Here is a 25,450-nt window from a genome sequence, read left to right on the forward strand (position 1 = left end):
ATCAAAAGCAAAAGTAATCATTCTGCAGAAAAAAGGCCACTGTGACTAATATATTATTATATATTGGATTATTAGATTGGAAATACTGATCAATGTGTAAGCATCATTTCTCAAGGAGAAGCTGGTTTTAACTAGGCTACTTAGCCAGGTAGTTTAGTCATGCCCTCTCTTAAGGCTCACAGGATAAAAAGTGTGGCGGTATGGGGTACTTATCTATATTCACAGTATTACCTACAGTAGCTGGCGGTTGGCGTGCACCACCACAATAAAAAGGCAGCATGAATGGAGCCATGATACTACACCACTTTGTTTGTGGTTGTTACCATGGTGAATCCATGGTAACAACCACAAACAAAGTGGTCGGCGGAAATACTCATGCGCACATAGCGAGTTAAAAAATCAACACAGCGGCTGCTGCAAAAGAGAGAGAATTCCAATATAGGCTAGTGTATCATATTTAATCATAAGCATAGCCTTTCATTTTAAATTAAATTTCATTTAAGTGCAATACTGCGGGCGAAAAAGTAGGCTACTACACCTACTAATCCACTGAGGCTGCAGCACCATCATTAACAGAATTATAATTCATAATATTTTATTTCAAAGGGTTTACATCGCTCCTTTTTAATGGCTCTTAGGCCTACTGGTTTGTGTCCAGGGAACACTACAAAAATGTTTAAAAAACGTTTCAGAGCGAGTCACATTCTTCTGATGGCCTTTGCTATACAGTGGCTTTTACTTTAAAGAAAACTGCCGCTTTCAAAATAAATTAATGTGACACAAATAATCTGCTGGGATGTAGAGCATGCCCAAAACGGGTGACGTTATATAAGGACGGATAAGGTTATGTAGCCTAGGCTGCATAACAGACTGGGAAGAAAAACGATAGCTACCGCTCAAATAGGAAGTTATCTGAAAATTAAAATGTCGGGGTTTCAATATCATCTCCCGACATATAACACCCTGCGAAGTAAAGCAGAAGTAAAGCAGCTTTTTCATCTACGGGATCGTTGACAAAAGGAAATGCCATGTTTTATAGTCTACCTAACATGGTTAATAAACCAACCTTTTTTTTTTATTCATGCCGATAACAAACTGCGCTAAAATGCGCCTGATCCAGACTGAATGAAGAGGGGGAGGAGACTGAGAGAAACAGCAGGTTTCTTGAAGAAAACCTGCTCCCGACCAGGTTAGGTTCACAGACTCAGTTACCATAGTAACTGACTCTGAGGTGAAGTTACTTCTCTTTCTGAAACAGAAAACCCAGAGTTGCCCTTATCTCAGGGTTAACAAACTCAAGAGTTTTCACTAAACCTGCTTTCTGGAACGGGCCCCAGCTGTCAAAAATCAATTTAGAAGTCATTATTTTAATATTCCAAACCATTATGTTCTTTTGGACTGGTCGTGATTGAGTAGGCCTATGGTCTGTTTGACTGATCATGTAGCCTATTACCCACTATGAAATGATGTCTCCACTGGCTGCTACAACCAAACTTTCAGCCTGTCTTGCATCATCTTTCTTATCAAGCTCCAGTTTAAGTGACGTGTGTATGGTGTTTTGGAGCTTTGGAGTTTGTGTCCAGCCCTCTATTGCCATCTACTGCTTTAGGATATTCTCACAAGGTCTTTGTTTGCATGATGTGTAGCTACTGGGGTTTACCACCAGGTGGCAGTAGTGTATAAGAATGTAACAACTCTTTCCAGCGTGGACTGGCCCCTCTGAGAGTTTGTTCCTGGACTTTTTGGATACATTATTTGGGCTCCTGCAAGTTATAATAATAATAATAATACATTTTATTTAAAGGCGCCTTTCATGGCACTCAAGGATGCCTTACAAAATTTATAAAAACATTTAAAAAAAGAAAAAGAAAAATCAAACCAGTACAGCATCAAACATTAATCACATGAAAGCCTGCCTAAACAGATACATTTTAGTTATGTTGATATTCTTTTATTTATTTCTTATTCTGAATCCGTTTGCTTTTACTTTTGCAGGGACACAAAGAGCTGTTCCTGTCTGTCTTTCCATCGGTGTACATAGAAAGAAACCGTTAAATAGACTTTTTATGAAATAGTCGGTTTGCCTCTGCAGACATCCCCGCCACACAATGAAACTCAAGTTATGATTGATATTAGTCAAACAAATGTGATGAAATGCCTCCATGGTAAAAAAAGAAGAAGAAGAGAAACAATGTGCACCAATGTGCTCTCAAATAATATGAACTACAGGATACTGTGTGTGTTTGTGTGTGTGTGTGTGTGTGTGTGTGTGTGGAGTATTAGGTCTCAGTAGAAACTGTACAAGCCCTCACTTGTGTAGATGTGCAGGTAGTGCTCATTATGAGTTTCTATAGAGCCGGTGAATACTTTCACTGCAGCTCATGGCAATGCTTTTGAGTCACATGCGATTGTCAGGAACCTTCCTACTCTGTGACTGAGGAGAACCCACACAGTGCTGTGCCCTTAGTCACTGGATACATTCCTAATATTCCATGTCGATTATTGTTTCAAAACATCATTCTCGCATTCTATAGTTCTGAGATAATAGTTGCCAAAGCTGTTACGCAATTTCTAATCTTAAATATTTAACCCGGGAACATTCTCTATAAAGAAACACACACAAGCATGCAGTAACATAGTTCAAAGTCACCTCCTTCAGTCTGTGTTGTAGGTGTTACATCAGTAATAATATGAAGACTGTCTTATATTAAACACAGCTTTTTGGATGTGGATCGGTCAAATGAATAGGAGCGCATGCCCAAGCTTCTCCATCCCACTAAATTAATGAGAAACCACCCACCACTGAATTATGAGGTACTCCTAAATGACTCACCTCGCATTACGCATAACTGACACCAGATACATTTTTGATCCATTACTTAGACTGTTTGAATTCAAAGCTGTGCTGCCTCGTCCCCTGAATCTAACCTGCAAATCATCTTCTTTTTATATGATGGTTATGAGTGCTCAAATGTCATAAAAGTCTGTTGCCCCCCAGTTTCAGTTTTTCCTCTTTAATAATAAAATAATGGGATAATTCTGTGCAGTGTGATGGCAACCTGTCTGTCTGCTAAATGCATGTGACTGATGCCTTGGGCAGAGCAGTTCTAAAGGGGAGCTGATGTTTAACTAAGATAAACTGTAAAAACACCTGGCGCAGTTACCCGTGCCCCTTACTTAGAAACTGCAAAGGGAAGTTCCATAACTTCCTGAAAATGGCTGCCATACTGACAGATGTCTAGATGTCTTCAAGATATCATCAAATTGGGCAAATATTAATATACCTTTTTTTAATTTCATTTTATTGTTCAAAGAAATCTACATCATAAGAAGCCCTTATTTTTCTTTCTATTAAATGTCACATAATTTTCCCTATGTTTTATGTATGATTGGTATTATTGTAGGTGTTTTTCTGAAGTATTTACAGTGTTTGTTGCTTACTCTGCATGATGGGAGGTCAGTAGTTTGAGCCTGGACTAGGACTAGTGCTGGAGGAAGTATTCCGATCCTTTACTTATGTAAAAGGAGCCATGCTACAGAGTTAATATGCCCCATTACTAGTAAAAATCTTGAAATCAAAATGTGATTTAAGTATCTAAGTATTATCAGTAAAATGTACTTTGTTCTTAGTAAATGTACTACCATTTCATGACTCCTGTGAGGGTTATACTATTACATTTAATATCATTATATTATTATTATTATTATTATATAAATACTCACGTTTAACTACATCAAAATTGTACTTAGAGTATTTGAGTGAATGTAATTATATACAGTCCACAGGACATGCACAATATATTATATCTCCACCATGACCTTGGCCTGGTAAGCAGGGAGAAAATGGATAGATGGCTTGATGTTTCTTTCCGGGGACTTCTGTCTGTTGTCAATTATTGTTATTGGCACATGTGTTTTCTTTGTGTTCTTTTTTAGTTCATAAAAAGAGTCACCAGTATAATTGTTAACGAGTTTTATTTCAGATGAGATAACGTTCCTATATTTGATTTGATTCTCTTAAACTGCATCTGCTCAAAGCAGAATCTACCTTTTATTTCATTATTTTTTGCTATTGTTATTATATGCTTCTCTTTGTCATGCTGCATATTAACTTACAACAGGAAAAAAACACACATGAATTATTGAAGGGCCTTCAATCAAAACCAAGTGACCAGATTTTAATATCTGACTATACAAAAGTAATTCCACTGCGTGCAAGGTAAATATTAACCTAATCCAGTCAACTCAAGGGACTTTCCAGGTGTTTCATATTTTTTCTTTGACCTGATATAGTCTTTCCACTGCAGTGACTGCCTGTCCTAACTTAGTCATTTGAACTTACGAACTTGCATGAACTTGTGTGATGACAGAATACTAACACTAGCTGGATATTCTTTGGTCCCCTCTCACTGTTTGGCCATTTATTCAACAAGAGCAGCTGTGTAAGCACTGCAGTTTCAGTTTCCTCTCAAAGTGTTTGTTTCAGGCCTCTGAGCTATGCTCATGCTCAGGTGAAGGGACAACCAGTACTGTCCACCCACTTTATGGACTGCGTGCAACATACACGACACGTGTGTGTGTGTGTGTGTGTGTGTGTGTGTGTGTGTGTGTGTGAAGTGAGCATGACTTGGAGAGTGAGCGAGTGAGACTTTAAAAAAAAGGTGAAAGTGAAGCCACAGCCCCCAGAGCAGATTTATTTGCTCTGCAGGTTGAGGCGTGTTTCAGGCCCTTTAAGGCTTGGCATGTACACACAGGTCAAGACCAAGCAGCGTTGGAGCCTGGCATGCTCACACAACACACACACACACACACACACACACACACACACACACACACACACACACACACACACACACACACACACACACAGAGGCCATGACCTAAATGCCCCACTATATGTTCACCAGCGAGTCTCTTACTGTATCTGTCTGCTGTGGATTAAAGAAGTGAGACTGAAATAAAATGGTAAAGTTGTGGTCCGTGAAAATCTAAACAATGAGCTAACAGATGCTCAAATGCTCTGTAGAACTGTAGAGTTGGTGATGATTCTCTCCAAGTCTGTAACTATGATTGACCCCTTTCACCCCCATCCACTATTAATATAAAGATATTCATTAGTGCAGCTTTGAGTTTACTTTACTTTACAGTAAGTTTAGACAAGTACGTCGCTGCTTGTAGCTATAATATTTTTTATTATTAGTGGTATTATCAATATTCCTGGTTTGAATGCAGCACTTGAGTTTTCCATGGCCCTTTAAGCTTCTCCACCCTGACAGGAATTAGGGTCTAAAGAAAACAATGTTGGGTTTGTACGTTTTGGGGCTTTGCCAAAGGTAAACTGGTTGGAAAACCCTGAGCAATGAAACATATTGCTTCAAGGAAAATTCCACCTTTGAACATTTACATTTCAGGAATCATCTGTCTGAGCATTTCAGGAGTTTCTTCCTATTCAAATTGTTTTAATTGACTGTGTTTGTTAACTGAGTCTGCCTCGTCTCCTTCTGCCTCATTTAGCAATTTCTCTTTTCAGGTGCAACCCATCCTCTCCCACCCACACATTCTACCTGCATGAACATATAGTCTTACTTTGCCCTTGGAGACCTTCTGGAGGAATCTATGTATACTGTAGTGTCCTCAGGTCCCTTCCCTCCTTATGTATACAGTAAGATGTTATATAACTTGACATATTTACTCTTTATAAGTATTAAGCACTGCCTTTTTGTCTTTTGTCTTGTGGAAATTCTAATAATTAGATAATTAATAACATAATTAGATATGCAAAGTCAGTCTATTGTGAAATACAGATGTGTTGAACATGAATTCAGAGATCTCAAGGGATCCACAGGTGAGACACCTTACTTTTTTTTTTGATTATCAGGGTTTAGAATCCTCAGTGTCTCGAAGGCATGTGTAGTTCACATGAAGATCAGATAGGAATCCACTAGTGAAGCTACTGATGGAGATACCAGCCCAAGCCGTTAAAGTGTATTGTAAGCAGTGGCAATACTATTACGCTGAAACCCAGCTCAAAGGCTAAACTGTAGCTTACAGTGAGAAATGACTGTGGCCTTCATGGACAGATGGCTCCATATCTCTCTCATCTTTTCCTCTTATTTCTTTTTTTAATTCTCTTTGGAGGCCAGCTATCTGCACTCTGACCGACATACTGCTGAAGCAAATCTAGACTACACTTATTTGAACACCATTGTGTCTGAGTAAATATCTCATTATGAACGAACACAAGCCCGAGCTCTCCCCTCTTTGCATCAGGTATCTACATTACACCACACTTTGCATCACTCACTGCACACATTCAAAATCCAGCAGCACACAAAAGTCAAGTCACATAGTGAAGTAATGGACGTGTTGGAACTGTCATGACACCTGGTGTGAAGACGTAAGTCTGGGCTTTTTCTCTGCTCTGTGTCTTACATTGCTTAGCCTCTTAGCATGATGCTCAGGACAGCATGAGGGGCAGTGTTAGGAATGTAGTTAACCCACCATTCATTTGCAGTTAAAAGGTTAAAATGTATTTAAGGGTCACACAAACTTTTATTTTTTTCCTGTAATGGCAGTTGTTTGCTTTCTTATCATCATTGACTGTGGATGGCAATTTACAACACACAGGCAACTAATGTCAACAGTTTCTCACTGACAAAGTAGGTGTCATTTATTATGTTTTTAATTCCTACAAAATAAAAGACATTTAAATATATATATAAAAAAACAAGTCATTGTTTATTTACGCACTGAAACATGCAGCCGTGTCTGAGTTTCTGCTTGTGGTTTTTTTTATGCGTTGCTGGTCAGTGAACCTTGAAGTACATGCAGGTGTTTCCCTCATGCCTGCTCGATAGACAACCCAGTCCAGTTTCAGGCTCAGCGTTAGCCCAAGATTGACTTGCATTTTTCTTTTCTCTTTAGTAATGATGTAGAAAGATGCATTGCTAATAATGTTAAAATCAACTAATTTGCAATCTTTAAATGAGGAGTAAACATCCTCAGAAAGAAGGAAAATGCAGCCGAGCGGAACATCAAACTGTTGTTTCTGTTTTGTTTGAAAAAGAGATTTGACAATTCTCTCAAATTTAGAGATCCCTTGTATTAACAAATAATGTCAGCTGTTAATCTTCCATATCTCGTTCTTGTTAACCCCCAATATCATTTTAGTATGTGATATCAATCTTAACTAAGTCTTTGAAGTAAAATTCTATGTATTTATGTTTTAGTAAAACCTTTCATCTTAGCTTGGCTAACTGTCTTGCAAACCTCTTTCGAGTCTCGAAAAGAGGAAGCACAATGAAATGACAATGAAATGACTGGAAACAGCCCAGCTGCCTGCTGTATCAGAACCATACTCCATCTAAGCACACTTTTTTTACATTTAGTTTGCACCTGTCTTAAACAATGAACTTGAAGTGAACAACTGACTACATATGTGGGAATGGGAATTACTGGAATTGTTGGGTCTTTGTAAATTATAGAGTGTGGTCTAGACCATCTGTAAAGTGTCTTGAGATAACTCTTGTTATGATTTGATACTATAAATAAAATTGAATTGAATTGAATTTAATGTTTTAATTAAATGCGAGATATCTCTTTACAGTCATCAGAGATATACATGAGAATAGGAGTTTTTACAACACATGGTACTGTAAAATCTTACCCCAACTTATATAACTTGCATGCATCTTGTTTTACAGTGTATTTTAGCCATGGCTGAGCGCGAAACCAGCTGTGGTTAAATGCAAGCTGGCTAAATACTGCATTACATATGATTTCAGGACAGGCTACAATGCTGTGTTTGTGTTCAAACCATGGTCAAATTACCATCAACCACAGCAGGGTCTCCCTGCTATTAGCTTTGCAGTTGTTGGAAGCTTGTAGTACTGTACTAGGGCAAGTGCACTAGAACTCCAGTCGATTCCCCGGTTTAAGAACCAACGAAGCGGGAGCAGGTGTTGTGTCAGTCTGTCATTTTTGTTACACCTTCCCCCTTGCCTTAACCTGAACATGAACCTGATCCCTAACCCCAGCCAGCCAGAAAACACTTGTCTTTGATCAGCCAATCACAGGACTGTGGAAAGAATAGCCTATGTTTTGACATGTTGGATAATGCTGTAGACACTTTGGTGTGATTGACCAGCACATTAACGTGAACAAGATGTTGACTCACCTTATTTTTTTCAGCCAGGGACATTTGACTGAAACCAAACCTTATTATCTTCTGATGATGCAGTACATACACTGCAAGCTAGACTAATTCTCTACTTACATGCCTAAACAGGCCAGCATCTGCAAAACTCTCGTGTTCAAAATACCACAGCCAGATATGGCAGCCAGTAAGATCCGGCTGTAGGGCTCATATCACTCCCCAATCACTTCTTCTCATATCCAGTAGCAGTATCAAGTCATCTTCGTGTTACAACACATTAGCAACGGCATTGAACTATTTCATATGGTTCTCATGTCAGTATTAATGGCAGAGGTAGATCCAGGACATACTGTAGTTAGCCCAACTTTTTAACCTGCACTCAAAAGGAAATGTTTTGAGGGAGAGCTATTTCTTGAGTAACAACAGTTTATCCATCCACACAGCAGTTCGGTGCAGCATGTCCGACTTTGAAGAACAGGTTGCCAGTTAGTGTGCACAGGGATTGGTTTAGGTTAGCACAATGATCCTGAATCTGGCAGCCTCACTGCAACAACAAGACTTGGGGAAGTTGCACATAAAGTGCACATGGCAAGATCATAACACAACATAACAAATCATTTGATTAAAGTACATCTATATGTATCAACTCTCACTCTGTTGTTTATGAATGAAATCAAAAGCTTTTTCTAATGCCAAATGTCAAACTACAATTATGTGTAACTTAGTTGATAAGGAAGGCTGGAAAGGAAGTCAGTCATAGACATACAAAAACATTATTTGCATCAGCGATTTTTTAAATGGATTGCTCTTTATTTGTCTGTGATGCATTAAAATGCTATCCTCCTTCTTCTGTTTCATCTTGGCATACTGTGGCCTTTTTGTTTCTCTTTTTAAAATGTTTTATCTCTTGTAGTTATGATTCAACTTAAATAGCATCAACACTGAAACTATATGCATGAGGGAGATTTGTGGTGAGAGCTGACATCCCAGGGGGATAGTTAGCCAGCTTCAGGCTGCTATAAAACACGTCAGTCACCCGCCTCTTTGATTTTCTTCAGTTTAACTATATGACATAATCCAGATAAGCAGTATGCACTGGGAGAAATGTAAGTACAACACATCATTGCTGTTTTCTCTATATGATACACAGTAAATGTAAAATATTGCGAATACTTGCTCCTTGATGCAGATTGCCATGATCTTATATAAAACTAATCTATTGATTTGAACAATTATTTTAAATCTGCTTCGATTTCATTGAAGATGGTAAAAGAACAGAACATCAGAACATTTTCTAAAATTTAAAACAAATACTGAATTGTTCAAATAGAGGTTTCACCTGTGTGTACATTACATTTCTTGTCACTTAGATGAGGTAAACACAATACTATAAACATTATATTATGTATAATAATGTGCAAGTCCGTACGATAGCCTTGCGATGCATGCAACCTTTGTCTAGCGCAATTGTTCTTTCTTTTCATCCATGTCCATTAAGAATAATAATGTGGTTGAATATTAAAGATCTGAGGTTGTTGTTAGGAGATAAAATTTGATTAAGGTCAACTTTTCCGCTGTTGTATTTTGGGCCAATTGAAATAATTAATTTGACTGTTGACCGCTGATTAGAAATGTAAAACGTAAAGTTACAGATGGATGTGCCCAGTGCTCAGTTGCCCCCCCCCCCCCCCCCCCCACACTCCTTATTTAGAACATTGACTTAGAAGTTCAAGTCTGGAAGTTTGTTTTTGTGTGGAAAGAACAGTAGCTATATGCCAACTTTTCCTGTCGTAAACTGTGTCAGGATCAATATTGAAGCTGTTGTGTCAGACTCTTTTGGAAAGAGGAAGGTGGTCATTTGGATGTTGGCTGTGTGTCGCTATTGGGCTGTAATCATGATAAAATGCAAAATGGCAGCAGGCTTCCACACGCAGCTGCGGAGCTTCCTCTTTTTTGTTGGTTGAGTCCCCATGTACAGTATGTGCCATGGTGATTGTTTATCTGTCTGTGTGTGTTCATGTGTAATTGTTAAAAACAGAAAGAGATGAAAGACAACAACATCCTCTGTTCATTTAAGTTTCAGTTCAAGATTTATACTGTATCATCCATTTCCTTGTGCTTTTTGAAATAGAGCTTCCTGTATAACGGAAACACCTTTTTCAGAATAAAAGTTCTTTAAAAATAGATATAGACAAATAGAATGTGCTAGATTATGATATTTTTTTTATCCAAATATCTCCAGTAGTAGCAATCAATCTTTTTAAAACACCTTCTGAGTGGGGAAGGGAAAGAAATTCTAGAGCTATCCTACACTTACAGAAAAGTTATCTTTCTCAACCCCAGGCTTTATCCAAATGGATAACCAGGATGAACAAAATATAGAGTTGCTTGGTAACATTTCCACTGAGCTCTTCAGTTTAAATGATGATTTATAACGTATGTAACTGAACCAAGCCACGTATTGTTATAAGCTCCACACTCGTCCCTTGACAGTAATCTTTACAAATCTTTTGTTACTGTTGGCGTGTGACAACCTTACTTCCTGACCTCACCAGCATCACTAAGGCTGGTCTTCAATTTCAACAATGACCATGTCCAAGATGGCACACTAGCCCTTTTGTACAGCTGCTATGCAATTAGTCAGTATTTTATTTGAACCATGATGTAAAAACCTTGTTGCACACTTTCCAATTCCAAGTAAACTGACAAGAAGGAATATATTGTAGACTTACAGTTATTAAACAGACAGGGTTGACTTTAAACATGACCTCTTCCCCAAACAGCGATGTGCAATCATGGCTTAGCAACTGTAACTTTACGAAAGTTTGTGGCCCTCTCAGCCCTTAATTGAATTTGGGAAGTTTACACTTTAGCAAATTAAGCTAAGCTATGTTTCTTTATTAGCTTTAATTTAGTCTTTTAGCACAATATCATGTATGTTGCCATAAAGATGTGATTAAATCTGCTAGCCACAGCTGTCATTTTCAGCTGGCGAGAAACTGCTTATGTCAACCTCAGTCTAAAATCAAGAAGCCATTGTTCTATAAACTGCTGAAAATTTTCTGAAAAAAATCTGCCACCGTTGTTGTAAAATGCATATGTGCGGTGCGAGACGAGAAAGACGAAAGCCCAAATTAAACACTCAATTTGGGCTTTCTTAAGCAGTGAAGCTGTAGCTCTATTTGTCAGTTACCAAATCAAGCCCAGCTAAGTAAGCTCTTGCCAGTAGCAGTAAACTGACTGTGCTGATTCACTGTGAGGGCAGTCAACACATTAAAACTCACAACTAAAAATTGGGGGTGCTGACACCATATTGCCTGTGTGAACACACCATTTCAAGTACCATCTTAACTGTACACCAGTACTGGTTAACCACTGGCTTAACTGTACCCTGGCCATCCCTCCCTAACATTCAGCAATGCACACTTTGCTTCAAAACCAGCTCTTGTGATTAAGTATTAAATAACGTGATGGCCACTGGATGTTGCCAAATCCAACAAAAGAGAAATCTTTTTGACGTCTATATTTTGTTTATGTCACTTTCTATTGGCAGAGATTTCCCACCAGTAATCACAAACACCAGGCACATTTAAATTAGGCCATATGTGATACTCCTCTCCATGGCAGTCAGACTTAGGAATTTGACCTAACATGACAAGAGTTCATTTTTCAAAAACTAAAGTGCCAGAGGGCCTGCAGATGGCTTGTTAACAGCGAACTGTCAAACTACTGACTTTTTGACCCTTTTTTAATCCATCACTTTCAAGTGATGTGTGTCATTTTCATTTCAACATTGGAGGAGCTGCTTTGTGTCTCTGCAATTATACTCAGAGCCCAAAACAGTACGCATATACAGTAATAGTCCTTTGGCAACACATGCACAGACTGTTTATCCTTCCTTTAATTAACTCAAATAAGATGTTCATGTTGAAACCAAGATACCTTTAACAATACCAAAGGCCTAAAATTTGTACAAAATTGTGAATTAGTATTAGCAGGTACCAAATAATGTACAAAAAAGAGTTTGCAATTTATACTAATATGTGCCAAAGAACTGTATCACAGTTCATAATACATTAACACATACATTATGCATCCTATTACACTATGCATTTTAATCCATTCTAGCGGCCTGGCTCTATAAATAAAAATGTCCAGCGACTTTTCCTCTAGCACCACCAGCAGGTTGACATTTTTGTTTTTTAGTGGCATACCATGACATGGGACTTGGTAGGTCTGAGGACATAATAGTACATGTAATTCATTTTTAATGCCACATAAGCACGGGTGTTAAGGTGTTGTTAGGACTTAACCTTTCTAGTTCAATACAGCGTACCATGGGCTAAACTATAGCACAAATTCAGTGTGTCGTAGATCTGGGAACACTGCTGTAAACAAACATGATGTATGTACGACTGACAAGATAAGTCTACTGAACATAATTTGTTGGGCTACATGTCTCTCTGTTTACCTATCAAAAGTGAGAGTGGAGGAAGATGGAAGGGCAAGGGTGACAGTCAGAGTGATGGAGAACCATGGTGCAGATCACAGGGCGTAATTTCAAATACCTTTCAGCCTTTCTCAGATGACTGCATGGTTTTATTTATGACTGAGTAGCTGAGGCAGGGACAGGCAGCCTGGGCAGATGGATGCTTAGGTCAAATTCTGTCCAGACCACTGCATTCTGGTGTCAGGTGAATAGAATTGATGGGATTTTGAACCAATTTGAAGATATATGGTACAGTCCATATTCAAATATAAAGCATGGTGACTAAAGTAAGAAACTGTACCACAAATACTTCCCGTCCCCACTCAAATAGGGACCTGTAGCCTTTTTGTCTGTTCGGAATTCAAGAGACATGTTGTGGTGCATGTACAAAGATCAGCCTCCATTGCAGGAGAGCTCACACTGCTGCAGCGCAGCGGCACAAAAATGACATTACTCTCAGTGACTTTGTAACCTCAAGCCGTATTTACTGATGGCATTGTCTGACGTTTCTCAGTACTTTTGCTTTTAAATAAATTTTAAAGAGGCTCTCTCTGTCAGTACACATTTCTTCTCATGCTTGCAGGGAATCAATGGTGTAAACATTTGTACCTACTGGCAGCTGAAATCGGATGTTTATATATTATATGAATATTCAAATGAATTCAAGTGTATAAGCAAAGATTCTCCATTACTAAAGATAGCGCATTACACGCTACAATTGCCATAAGCTCTCATAATATATTATGAGACTTTGCAAAAACATCATTTAGAAGTATCACAATTGCCCCTAATCATTTTACCCATGCTTTCAATAACTATTATGGGTGGCTGTTGCATCATGATCATTATGCAAGATGATCAATATCTTTTTGGATGCAGTGTGACTTTCTTAATTTATGCATGCAATGCATTTGTAATTTACTGCACTTAGACTTTCGTGATGCATTTGAAACATTATAAATTACATCATGACAGCACAATATAACACAAAAGTATCATCAGAATATCATTTCTCACAGTCTGATGATAAACAACAGATGATAGGGTGTTTCCATAGTTTTTCTTCTTATTGTAATGACAGATCTTAAAAATGATAGCAGCTCATATAGATCTAGCAACTGTATACGTTAATCAGTAAATGACCTAACTTAAAATGAGAGGCCCGTGTTATTTCACATGTTGTCAGTGTCTGTTTTAATATGCAGGCCAGTATAGAGCAGATAATTAGCAGTAAATGTCTCTTTAATGTCTCTAGCGTCACCATCAGCACTAGCCAGGTCCAGACCGTACCAAGGGGTTCGAGTCAGAGACCCGGTCAAGGAGCTGCTGAGGAGGAAGAGAAGTCTGGAGCCACACAGCATCAAGACAGCGCCCCCTTCTGCGGTGAGGACACCATGACACATGACAATAACATGCAATTACTGTACATGATGCATTTTATCATGCAGTTTGGATGAGCAACACATTTTGTGATCAGTTGTACATTTTAAATTTATTTTACTCAGTTTTGTTACATTTAAAATGAGATGTAAATTAAGGTAAGAAATTATCAATATTCTGAATTCTTCAGAATACTTTTACATACTGATACATTTTGAAGGTTTTGGGAACATATGATGAGCCCTCCAACCTTTCCAGGGAAAAATATTTCCCAAAAATCCTTTGCAAATAGCCTATTGAAACCACATCCTCCCTTTACTGTACCTTTATCACAGCACCATTAGTCATTAAACAAATAAGAACAGGATTTGCTGTGGCAGCAGTTACAATATGGAGCAATGATTGCTCAGGATTAGGATTATGACTAATCAAACGTTTCAAATGTGCTTTGTGAGATTTTCAAATACTGAAAATAGACAAATTTACAGTCTATGAAATCAAAAAAAAGAGGAATTACTTTTAGATAGATGTCTTAAAAAAACAACACAAACATTTATTGTCAGCTCTGACAGTGACACCTAGGTTTTTAACTGAACTCAAGTTTGTGAACTCTTCTTAGAATAGGTTCCATGACAAACACATGAGCATTTATGCTACTTTTTGATGTACTGAATCATGTCTAAATACCATGTTGCATTTCTAATAACGCTTGCTTTATTGCATTGTGATGATCTGTCACCATTAGTCTCCAGGCTGACATTCTTCACTCAGCAAAACTGTCATGTTGATGAATGGAGTTAAGGATCTTTACGTATCTGCAGCAGGGAGGCTGCTGCAGAGATCAAAAGAATGGGCTGAACATCCAGATGCATAATGCTGGTTGTAATAATGGGAGATTCTGGAGAAAGAAGCTGCCACACAACAGATCTAGTTTGTTCTGTGTGGGGTAATTTTTCCAACTGGAAAGTGTTTTTCCATGACAGTTACAGCCATTGCCTGCATGGCTACAGGGCTGGGCACACAGCCCTATGCAAAATTACTTGCAGCCTTGCCAAAAGCCCTCCCACTTGTTATTTATTACACCTACCAGAGAGGGAAAAGGCACCCCCACCCCACACACACACATACACACACACAAAGTGTAATCTTATCTTATCTTTCACGGTAATGTGAACATTGCTTTTCAAACTCACATTGTATATCATTCATGGTGCTTTAACCTCAGTTTACTCAAATTTTAAATCAATCAATCCGATGTTGCCAACCACTGTAATACTGTGTTTCACATTCATCCTGCCATGTTACTGTAAAGGAATAGTTACATAAAGTACATTTTGGAGCTACGTCTGTCCACTTTCTTGTCAAGAACTAGATGATGTGTACCTTAAAAAACAAACATGTAAAAAACGTGGTGGTCTTACAGGGTTTTACGTGCTGAAACTATTTCTTGACAGGGCACAATTACTCCCAGGAGTTTCTGCTGGTGGCCTTGCAACCTCACTGTAAATAAAAAAACATAACAACACAGCTTGTTGTTTTATCACTTCAAGTTTTGTACAGATAAAAAACGGCATGTAACTAGTTAATTAGTGATCCTTAAAAGTGCTGCCAGGCACATTTTTTTCTATCTTTGGACAGAGCCAACCTATTTCCCTCTGTTTTTTGTCTGTATGCTATGCTAAGCTAACTAGCAGCTTCATATTTAGCTGACACTCTGTCACTGTTCTCTTCTAACTCTCGGGAAGAAAGCAAATAATTTTGAGCAAAAACATCTGCCACCGTTATTGTAAAATGCATATGTGCTGTGCGAGACGAGAAGGCTTTACAGGCACAGCAACAGTAACTAAGGGGGGGGGGGGGTCTTAGCGACTTGTCTGTCCGTTCTGTTTGTCTAGAGAGCTTTGAACAGAAACTGTTGGGTAGTAAATTCAACTTATCAGTCAAGCACCATTTTACGCAAATTTGTTGAGGTTTAAAGAAACATTGCAGAACGGCCAACTGTGCAATGAATGTTCAATTTGGGCTTTCTTAAGCAGTGAGGCTGTAGCTCTACTTGTCAGTTACCAAATCAAACCCAGCTAAGTAAGCTCTTGCCAGTAACAGTAAACTGACTGTGCTGATTCACTGTGAGTCAACACATTAAAACTCACAACTAAAAATTGGGAGTGCTGAACTAGTCGTAAAACCACCATATTGCCTGTGTGAACACACCATTTCAAGTACCATCTTAACTGTACACCAGTACTGGTTAACCACTGGCTTAACTGTACCCTGGCCATCCCTCCCTAACATTCAGCAATGCACACTTTGCGTCAAAACCAGCTCTTGTGATACGTATTAAATAACGTAATGGCCACTGGATGTTGCCAAATCCAACAAAAGAGAAATCTTTTTGACGTCTATATTTTGTTTATGTCACTTTCTATTGGAAGAGATTTCCCAACAGTAATCACAAACACCAGGCAAATTTTAATTAGGTCCTTCAACGTTTTTTAAGTAAAGGACCCCTTAACTGAAAGAGAGATGGCCTAATAATTGTTGGCATCGTTTCATAAACCATGTTTTAATGTTAAACACACATGTGGCACAGTGAATCTTTAGGATTAATGCATCTGTGGATTGCCTTAGTGACCACCTTATCTATAGACCAGTAAGCAGTGGGGATTTATATTTGTTAATAATACGTTGGATTCATTTTAAAAATTTCAAAAATTAACAATAATTTGGAGGCCCCCCTGCATTGACTGTGAAGACCCCCTAGGGGTCCTGGACCCCCTGTTGAAGATCTCTGGTTTAGAGACAGTGCTTTGGTATGAGATCCTTGTATTTGTCATACTGTGCCTCATTCAGTTTACAGTCGAACACACCCAGTCAGCAAATACCTTACCAAAAATGGAATTAGATTTATTGATGTCAAAACTGATCCTACCCTCAGTAACTCATAGTCCTTTTTCAAGGACCAAATAGGTTGTTTATTTTCTGCTTGTTAATGTTTCTTGAGTCCTATAAACCCTCAGCACTAAAGTAAAATGTGTCATTAGAGGAGTTTGGTGTAATGACGTTGTAACTCTGCACCTGCTGTCAAAGCTGTAACACTAACCTCAGCACCTCTGCAGTCTTTCAGGCATCTGACAGCACATGCCCTGCTGCCTGTGAGCATGCCCTGCCGGCTGGCTGCTTGCAGGCGGATGCACTATTTCACTGTTGCTCGCCTCAAGCAGCACCCGGAAATTAGCACGAGCTGTCAGGACTGTCACTGCTGCTGCTGCTGCTGCCTCTCTCATTCCTTGTTACTGTTTTCTCACTACAGATTCTGTTCTGCACCGCTGCTTATTACCCACTCACCCTTATAGAGACCATACAGAGCAAATAAATGCATACACGTCTTTCAAGATTAAACACACATGGTTCTGCACACACTGGGTGTGCACATTCAACACATAGAGAGGTAGCATTGGAAGCAGAAAGGAGATGATTGGGTAGAATCATTGAACCTTCAGTTGATTTTCTTGTTCTTCTTCAGCACCAGGCTGTAAAGACAGACAGTCATGTCAGAAAAACCATAAAACATCTTGCAGTTGCTTGGCTCATTAGAATCCTCTGCTTATAGCTGGACATTAATTCTGTAAAATGTATAAATATAAGGTTAACCTAGAGTTATTAAGGCATTTATATGGGGGGGGGACTGAATGTACAGAGTCCTCATTTGAGAAGTGCCCACAAAAATACTAGGATGAATAGAACTAAAGAACTGCTGAGGTCTCATAACCAATAACGACCAATAACACTGTCAATGTTTATAAGGGCATGCCAGCATTGTGTTAAAGGAGCAGTGTGTAGGATTTAGTGGCATCTAGCAGTGAGGTTGCAGATTGCAACCAACTGAATACCCCTCTGCTCAACCATCTCTTTCCAAGCTTGTAGGAGAACTTACACTGTTATCTCTAACTAGTTGACTTTACCAGAAATTTGTGTGGAAACCCATTGCCTTAAACTGTTTTTACACAAGATAAAACTTAACAGGTCAAGTTGTAATAGCATAAATTAGTCATGAGTCATGTTGTCTAAAATAAGCATGTTAAGTTAAAGCTTTAGTGCATTACTTATTTATATTAATGAACATCCATCTGTTACATTCAAAGCATTGCCAAATGAGTTGATGCAAAGCTAATTAAGACTATTAGCTCCACACAACGCTCTCTGTATTTCTCAGTATGGCTATGTTCAGAAACTGGTGTCATCCGGCGACTTTCGCGCACAGAAAATCGAGTAACGATAATGACCTTTTCTGAAGAGTCCATCATTTTTTTTTAATCCTCCTGTCCTCCTTGGCTACTAGCAACTGCCTGGGGGAGGGATGGGGGTGGTGCACAATCACGGAAGGCTTGTATCATGTGGAAGACAGAAACTACGCACTATAGCTTCAAACATGCAACGAAACATAAAAAATATGAAACATTAGGCTTCTTCTCACTAATAACAAAAATTATTTCGGTTATATTAAGATTATTTTATTTACTTTATGATAGGATGACTTTAAGAACAATGCATTCAATACACTCACTAAAAGCGTATACCAAAACAAAGACATCAGACACAAAACATTGTAAATGTACAATGTTTTGTGCTGCATGGAGAGTTTCTCTCATCAAACAAAGTTAATGGTTTCCAATCTGTGAACTCTATGTGGCTCTATCTATATGGTTTCGGTCATGGTGCAACAATAAATTTAGATAAACATGAACACTTAATCAACCATACAAAACTAAAACCCAGATAACATAAATGCACACCCAAAACATTAACAGAACATTATTAAAACACACTTTAACTAGGACAGAAACCGTTCAGAACATATACTTTTTTTTTTCATGAGCCTTCGCATCGCTTCAGCGCAGTACAGTTCAAATGACCCCACCCCTCCCATACAGAAACTTATCATCCTTAGTTATCTCTGCTTAATATGATCTATGCACTGCATACTTAAGATGATTATTACAAACAGCTAATGTGATTTAGTAATCAATATGGCTTTTAACAAAACATGAAAGAATAAGTAGTGACTACTTAAAAGTTTAATTACAAAAAATCTGGGTTTACAGTGCCTTCAGGTAACATAAAAAATAGCCCTCTCTAAAGTCAGTGGTTTGTCCGTTCTGGGCTACTGTAGAAACATGGTGGTGCAACATGGTAGTCTCCTTGGACAAGGACCTGCTCCCTATTTAGATATCAAGGGCTCATTCTAAGCTAACAAAAACATGATTCTTAGTTTCAGGTGATTATACACTAATGAAAACATAATGATGGAAACTAAATTCCATTTTTGCCAATACATCCCCCTAGATCCTACACACTGCTCCTTTAAGACTTAAAACAAATGTAAACTTATTCTTCAAGAGGTTTTGACAGTTTTATTTTTTAGAAATAAAAACTACTTGTAAGATCTTTGTACGTTCTGAGAATTGTTAATAGCCTTCCTAATCTACCTCCACCTGTGGGTGCAGCCGGACTCCACCCTCTCTCTTTGGACAAGCTCTTATAATATAAGACAATGGTTTCCATTGTCCCTTCAGGGAATTTCATATCCACTTACGCAATCTGGATCAATTATTAAATTGCAGTTTCGAGGTTTCCAGTAAATGATGGCTTGTGGACAACATTTATCAATTGTTTTCTGCCTGTAAAAGTCCATATGTATAATCTTGTGGACCACAGATATGTAATCAAAAATATCAATTTTCAATGGGAAAAATGAATGTTGATGCAGTAGTGCTAAATAGGTTGGACAGTTACATATGATTTTGCACAAGACAAACCCTTCAAGATGTTACCTGTATGTGAATACACTAACAAATTCTCTAACACACACAAACACACTTCAAGTATAATCTCAATTCAGCTGCTGCTCACACCTGGACTTGATCGGTACAAGTGTAAATACTGTATATTTATATGTCAACATTAGAGTGTAGACTAGTTCTATAGCAGCAACATATGGTTATGGTTCTACTGCAAATTAATGACATGCTCAACTCCCTTTTTTTTATCTGTTTGTTTTTAGGATGTGGTCACGCATAACAACCAGTCATTATACACACAAGGTACACGTTCAGCTTGATCTGAGAGTTACCTGACTCAAATTGATTCCTGTAAGTAAAGCATGTGTCTCTGCCTGTCTTTGAAGACTCACACTCAAACTTCTCGTCCAAAATCAGGCATGTTTGGCTCTGATGTTGCCGGCGGCTCCCCAGCCGAGCCGTTGACTGAAGTCAGTGATGGAGGGCTGCAGTGTGCAGGATGGAGATCTGTTCCAGCTGCCACCAGCGCTGGACAGCAGCCTGCTGTAACAACCTGGTCCTCATCTGACTACCAGCAGGACCTTTCAGCTCAGACTCTGGCTTACCCAGCCACCCCCACCCTCACTGCTGATGTATTCATGCAGACTCTTTGTCCCAGCTACACCATGCTGACCTACACACACACACCATTGCTCACTAACTTTGGGGTGAGTAGGAGCAACCTCTGCATGTGAACAAAAGTTTGCTTAAAGTTTTACCTGTTGAGACTTTGTAAAAACGCACTGACTAAATCGAAAGAAAGAATCCTGGGGTCCAGCATCATCATTTCTTAATCCACAGGAAGTGATGAAATATTGACCGGTCATTGTCGTCATTGCAGTGCATTGGATACTGACATGAAAACAACATGTGCTGACCTCAGCTTTAAACACTGACCTTTCAAACCTACACTAAGTGGGTAAATGTAACTTCCCCTTGCAGGATTAAAGTATGTCTTCTTCTTCTTCTTCTTCTTCTTCTTCTTCTTCTTCTTCTTCTTCTTCTTCTTCTTCTTCTTCTTAATATATAACAAGATACATATGGGGTGTTGTTTGAGTTTCACTTCTCCAAACCCACTGACTATTGCAGGGGTCACACAGACCAGTAGTATGGGTGTTGGTTTAGACCAGGATGATCAGTCGGTTCCTGTCAGATCACATCTTGTGCCCCGGTAATCAACATTGCATGGACTGGTTCCGGGTCACTGACCTAAAGGTTCTGATTGGCAGAGCCTGTTGAGAGCATATTTCAATTCAAAAACCTCAGTCTCTAAAACAGTGTCAATCTAAACAAGACAGGCAATTACAGTTTTGAGCAAATGTTTGTGTCTTTGCTAGTTTAAGTTCCTTTGGAATCAACATTAACATTTTAGTCATGTGTTGTTGTTTCAGAACATACCTGTGGCTCCAGCACCGGGCTCCCTCCCTCAGATGGAGCTCCCAGACTCAGGGTTGACCTACCTCCCTTGGGCCCAGCCCATCACCACCATATCTACCATGCCGAACCCGGGAGTCCAGTTTGCACCCGGCTCTGCAGCCCTGCCCGGGTCACCTGTGGTCCACATGCCCTTGTCCATGTCTTTGACCACCATGATTCCTCAGCTGGAGGCTCAGGGTGGAGGTCATTCTCATCCGCAGATACTGGACCTCCCGCAGCATTCAGAACATCAACTGGACCCTGAGCCACAAGACCAGTCTCGAAGATCGAGTCTAGAGGCAGAGTCGCCGAACCTCCTGGATAAACTTCTGGAGGATCAAAAGGGTGATAGCGAAGACGAGGACAAAGACTCGTACAGCAGCCAGCTCTTCATTCCAAATGTCTGAAAATATGAGTTTTCTTCTGTTCATAGAGAGTAGCATTTCTTCTGTTTGTTTCTCAGGGGCACCATTAAAGGATAATTTAGCCAAATTACAACTTCATTTTTTACTGTGGCTATAATCTGTATTGATTATGATAGCTGTATTCACTAAAGTAATTGCTGAGCTCGACGCTGAATGAATAACCATGGGAAAGTGGGCTACTCCCCCCAAATCCCAGCCACTTGCACCAAGATTTTCTATGTTCTGTGTAATGCTTTTCTTGAGCTCTAATTGACTTTTGTTCATGCAGCTGTTTCCTTTTTGCAGCAAAGTCTGGCATGGAAAAACTGGATAAAAAAGACACTGCTATCTCTGTCAATAGAAATTATGTCCGAGACAGTCACAGTCTTCTAAGAAACAGTAAGCCTTCAGTGCTGTCCATCTCTTGAGGTGTCTGTCAAAGTGAGAAAATCTGCAATTAATGCTGTTAACAAGTTAACAAGAGTCTGGAGCCACTTTAAACTAACTTCATTGAAACTCAAACTGCATCAGGCCAGATCTTTATATCAACTGATAAATAAGACTCTAGATTCATGCTACTGCGGATACAAGAAAGAAAAGTTACTTAAGACAAATAAATAATGATAAAACAAAGCTAACATCGCCAATACGCTAACCTGCCTGATGCAACTTTAAACTTCAGGAACTGTTTCTGGCCAAATTAACATTTTTTCAGATTGTTGTTGAAACTGAATTATGCCAGATGGTTTCAAATGTTTACATTTTAAATATATTTAGAGTGTATTGTACCATCTTACACTGTACTGTAGGATGGAGATTTTGTCCCAATACTTGTGCTTGGACTTAGCAGGGAAGGCCTCTGAGTCTCAGGGGTTTTCCCGAGGGGAAACTGTCATAGTGAAAGGTGCTGCCACTCTTTTGTTGAATATTATTCCTAAAAAACACCAGAGATCGTATCACAGGTGATTAAACGTGCTGGGAACATATTAAGAGAAGTTAGCTTTGTTTTCTTTATGCAGAATTCAGAGTGTAGTTGACACTCCAAATGGGCACCAAGAAATAATGAACCAAAATGACAGTATATCATTGTCATGTGTAAGAGGGTTGTATAATTCCAACAGTTAAGGTTTCTCATTATTATTATTATTATTTTTTTTAGCGTGAATAACTGTAACTCAAGATCCTAAATAAACTAGACATGAAGGCTTTCAGAGGTTTTGGCTGACAAGATCATGTTTGTTTTGAACACTTTATGTTTGTATGAATGTGACAAGTTTAATGGCAGTATGTGTCTTTAAATCAATCCTCACTGTTGCTCATGTACACTTTTTCAAACCTTTATCATTTATCCCTTTGATTCTTGGGAAATGATTTATCTGATGAGTCTGTCAGTACCCGATCCGTTCCAACTGCACAATCCGTTCTGCGCATGCGCAAGATGCATGCGCTGTGGTACGATGATTTTACGACACTTGTCAGTACCCGATCCGTTCCAACTGACAGAGTCATGAAGTCAGCATGTGTTGTTTTTAAAGTGGATCAAAGAAGGGGCAGTTTGTCCTCTGCTGCTTTGCTGACAGGGCTCATGTTCACAAGTCCTAGGGTGTTTCAGCCGGTGGTGGGAGAGGTATACAGAATCTTAAAAGTTCTAATACCACACTTTAAAAATACTCTGTTACAAGTGAAAGTCCTGCATTTAAAAAAACGTTACGCAAGTAAAAGTATCTAAGTATCGTCAGGGAAATGTACTTAAAGTATTAAAAGTAAAAGTACTCAATGCAAAAAAAATCTTTCATTTTAGAAACTGGAAACAATCAAAACTGTTCTGATAATCAACTGTTTAATCAAGTCTTTAATCAGCTGTAGCAAACTGTTGGCCTGTATATTGTTAGGTAGTTTAATTTATAATAAAACTTATTTTATAGACTACATGTGTTTTGTTTGCAAAAAATATTAATTTGTAAAGTAACAACTAAAGCTGTCAGATTAATGTAGTGGAGTAAAAAGTAGAATATTTCCCTCTGAAATGTAGTGGAGTAGAAGTAGAAAGTGGCAGGAAAAGAAAAGACTCAAGTACCTCAAATTTGTACTTAAGTACAGTAATTGAGTAAATGCACTTAGTTACATTCCACCACTGGTTTCAGCAGCTACATGGAAGATAAACGGTGTGGAAAGGAAATGTCATGTGTGACACTTCTCAGTCCAGTCTTTCAGCGCATCAGACTAATAGTTTACATGTATTTCATCTCAAATGCAGAGTGAGAGCTCCAGTGTCTGACAGAGGGTCCCTTTAAAGCACTTCAACTTTGGGCCAAGAGGCATTGCAGAAACATGTCTGTACAGCACCTTTGATAGCATGCAGGGGTGGGACACATGGAGCCCTTGCCAGGCCCTTCTCAGGGTCTCAGAAATCTGGCAGCCCATGTAGGCTGAGAATACACATTTCACAATACGCCCCAATTTAGAGTCCTTTCATATTCATTGCTGCTATTACAAGCTTACATCTTAGTCTTTGTAGTAAATTCACCCTTTATACAGGGTTTATAACAACTGCATGTTAATACGTAACTTACAAAAGGGCTTGACCATTTATAGTTACAAACCAACCCCGTATAGAGGTTGTGTGAAAATTGTACTGCAATCTTTTTTGATCCAATGAGCATCTTTTCAATGAAGGGCTATTTATGTTGAAGCATATATTGTATATAATTGTATATAAGTGCCAATGGGAAAATAGATTCGTTCACTATGGATAATCTGATGTACAATTCCATCGCAAACTCCATTTGCGATGTGAGACTGTGTGATTTGATCGAAAGCTCTGAAACAGCTTCTAAATGGACCTTGTGGTGGGATTGTATAGTTTGGCAACAGTTCACAAGGTCAAGAACTAACTTTCAATCTCAGATTTGGGGGGTCCTGGGGCAAAAAGGAGCTGTTGGGTCCATATCAGTTCAGTTCAGTTCAGTTCAAGTTTATTGTCATGTGCATATTAGTACAGAGTACCACTGAAATACAATGTGCCTTGGCACTCTCTCAGCACCAGTCAATAAGTAACAATTATAAATAACATTTAAAAATCAACCCCCCATTACTTCCTCGCTGTCTCTGTCTCTGTCTCTGTCTGTCTGTCTGTCTGTCTGTTTCTCTCCCTCTCTCTCCTCCCTCCCTCTCTCTCTCTCTCTCTCTCTCTCTCTCTCTGCTGGAATGTCATATCATAGTTATTAGGTTTGTGATAATTGTTTAACTATAAGCTAGAAATATGTGCCATAGAGTAAGTATAATATCACTTGAAATAATTAATTTAAAAGGGCCGCTCTTCAAAAAAGGGTCTAAACATGTGAGGACCATCATCTGTGTTTTGTTTTAGGGGATATTTCTTTCCCTAGATGGCGTAGGTATGCCCTGCCCTAATCTGCCTTTGATTGTCCTACCATGATATTCTTACCCTAGCCCTAACCAGTCTTACTCTTCATGACTAAACCTAATCAACCCAACCACCGAAGGCAGTGAGTACTTGCCGATCAGAGGCAGATTAGGGTGGATTATGACTTTGCCGTCCTAGAAAAGAAATTGGTTTTGTTTAAGTACATATTCCCATCCCAAAAAACTTATCAAAAGTATGACCAATTGCCGTGCAGTGAACCTGGGGGCTTTGGAGAGTTGGGGGCTTTTGCCTGCTTTGCCCAGTAATGGTAATCCAGACATTATTGTGCTGTGCATTTTAGTTAATTAAAGTATGAAACCTAGGAACCGTGTCAGGAGAAAA

At 38.9% G+C, this 25,450-nt stretch overlaps 1 protein-coding gene across 2 annotated transcripts; it reads left to right on the forward strand.

The window, feature by feature from the left end:
* The first annotated feature begins 6,320 nt into the window (after positions 1-6,320).
* pou2af1 (POU class 2 homeobox associating factor 1) lies at positions 6,321-22,894 on the forward strand. 2 transcript variants are annotated; one of them, XM_028573920.1, is made up of 5 exons: positions 9,199-9,261; positions 13,900-14,027; positions 20,086-20,125; positions 20,240-20,529; positions 21,253-22,894. In XM_028573920.1, exons 1-5 carry the CDS (start codon positions 9,246-9,248, stop codon positions 21,682-21,684), a joined length of 906 nt encoding a protein of 301 aa, XP_028429721.1. In that variant the 5' UTR covers positions 9,199-9,245; the 3' UTR covers positions 21,685-22,894. The 2 variants fall into 2 exon arrangements, with proteins under 2 accessions (XP_028429722.1, XP_028429721.1); XM_028573921.1 differs by lacking the exons at positions 9,199-9,261; positions 20,086-20,125 and adding an exon at positions 6,321-6,397.
* The last annotated feature ends 2,556 nt before the right edge of the window (positions 22,895-25,450 follow it).

Source organism: Perca flavescens, chromosome 3 (genome assembly GCF_004354835.1).
Source record: "Perca flavescens isolate YP-PL-M2 chromosome 3, PFLA_1.0, whole genome shotgun sequence".
In the NCBI taxonomy this organism is placed as follows: Eukaryota; Metazoa; Chordata; class Actinopteri; order Perciformes; family Percidae; genus Perca; species Perca flavescens.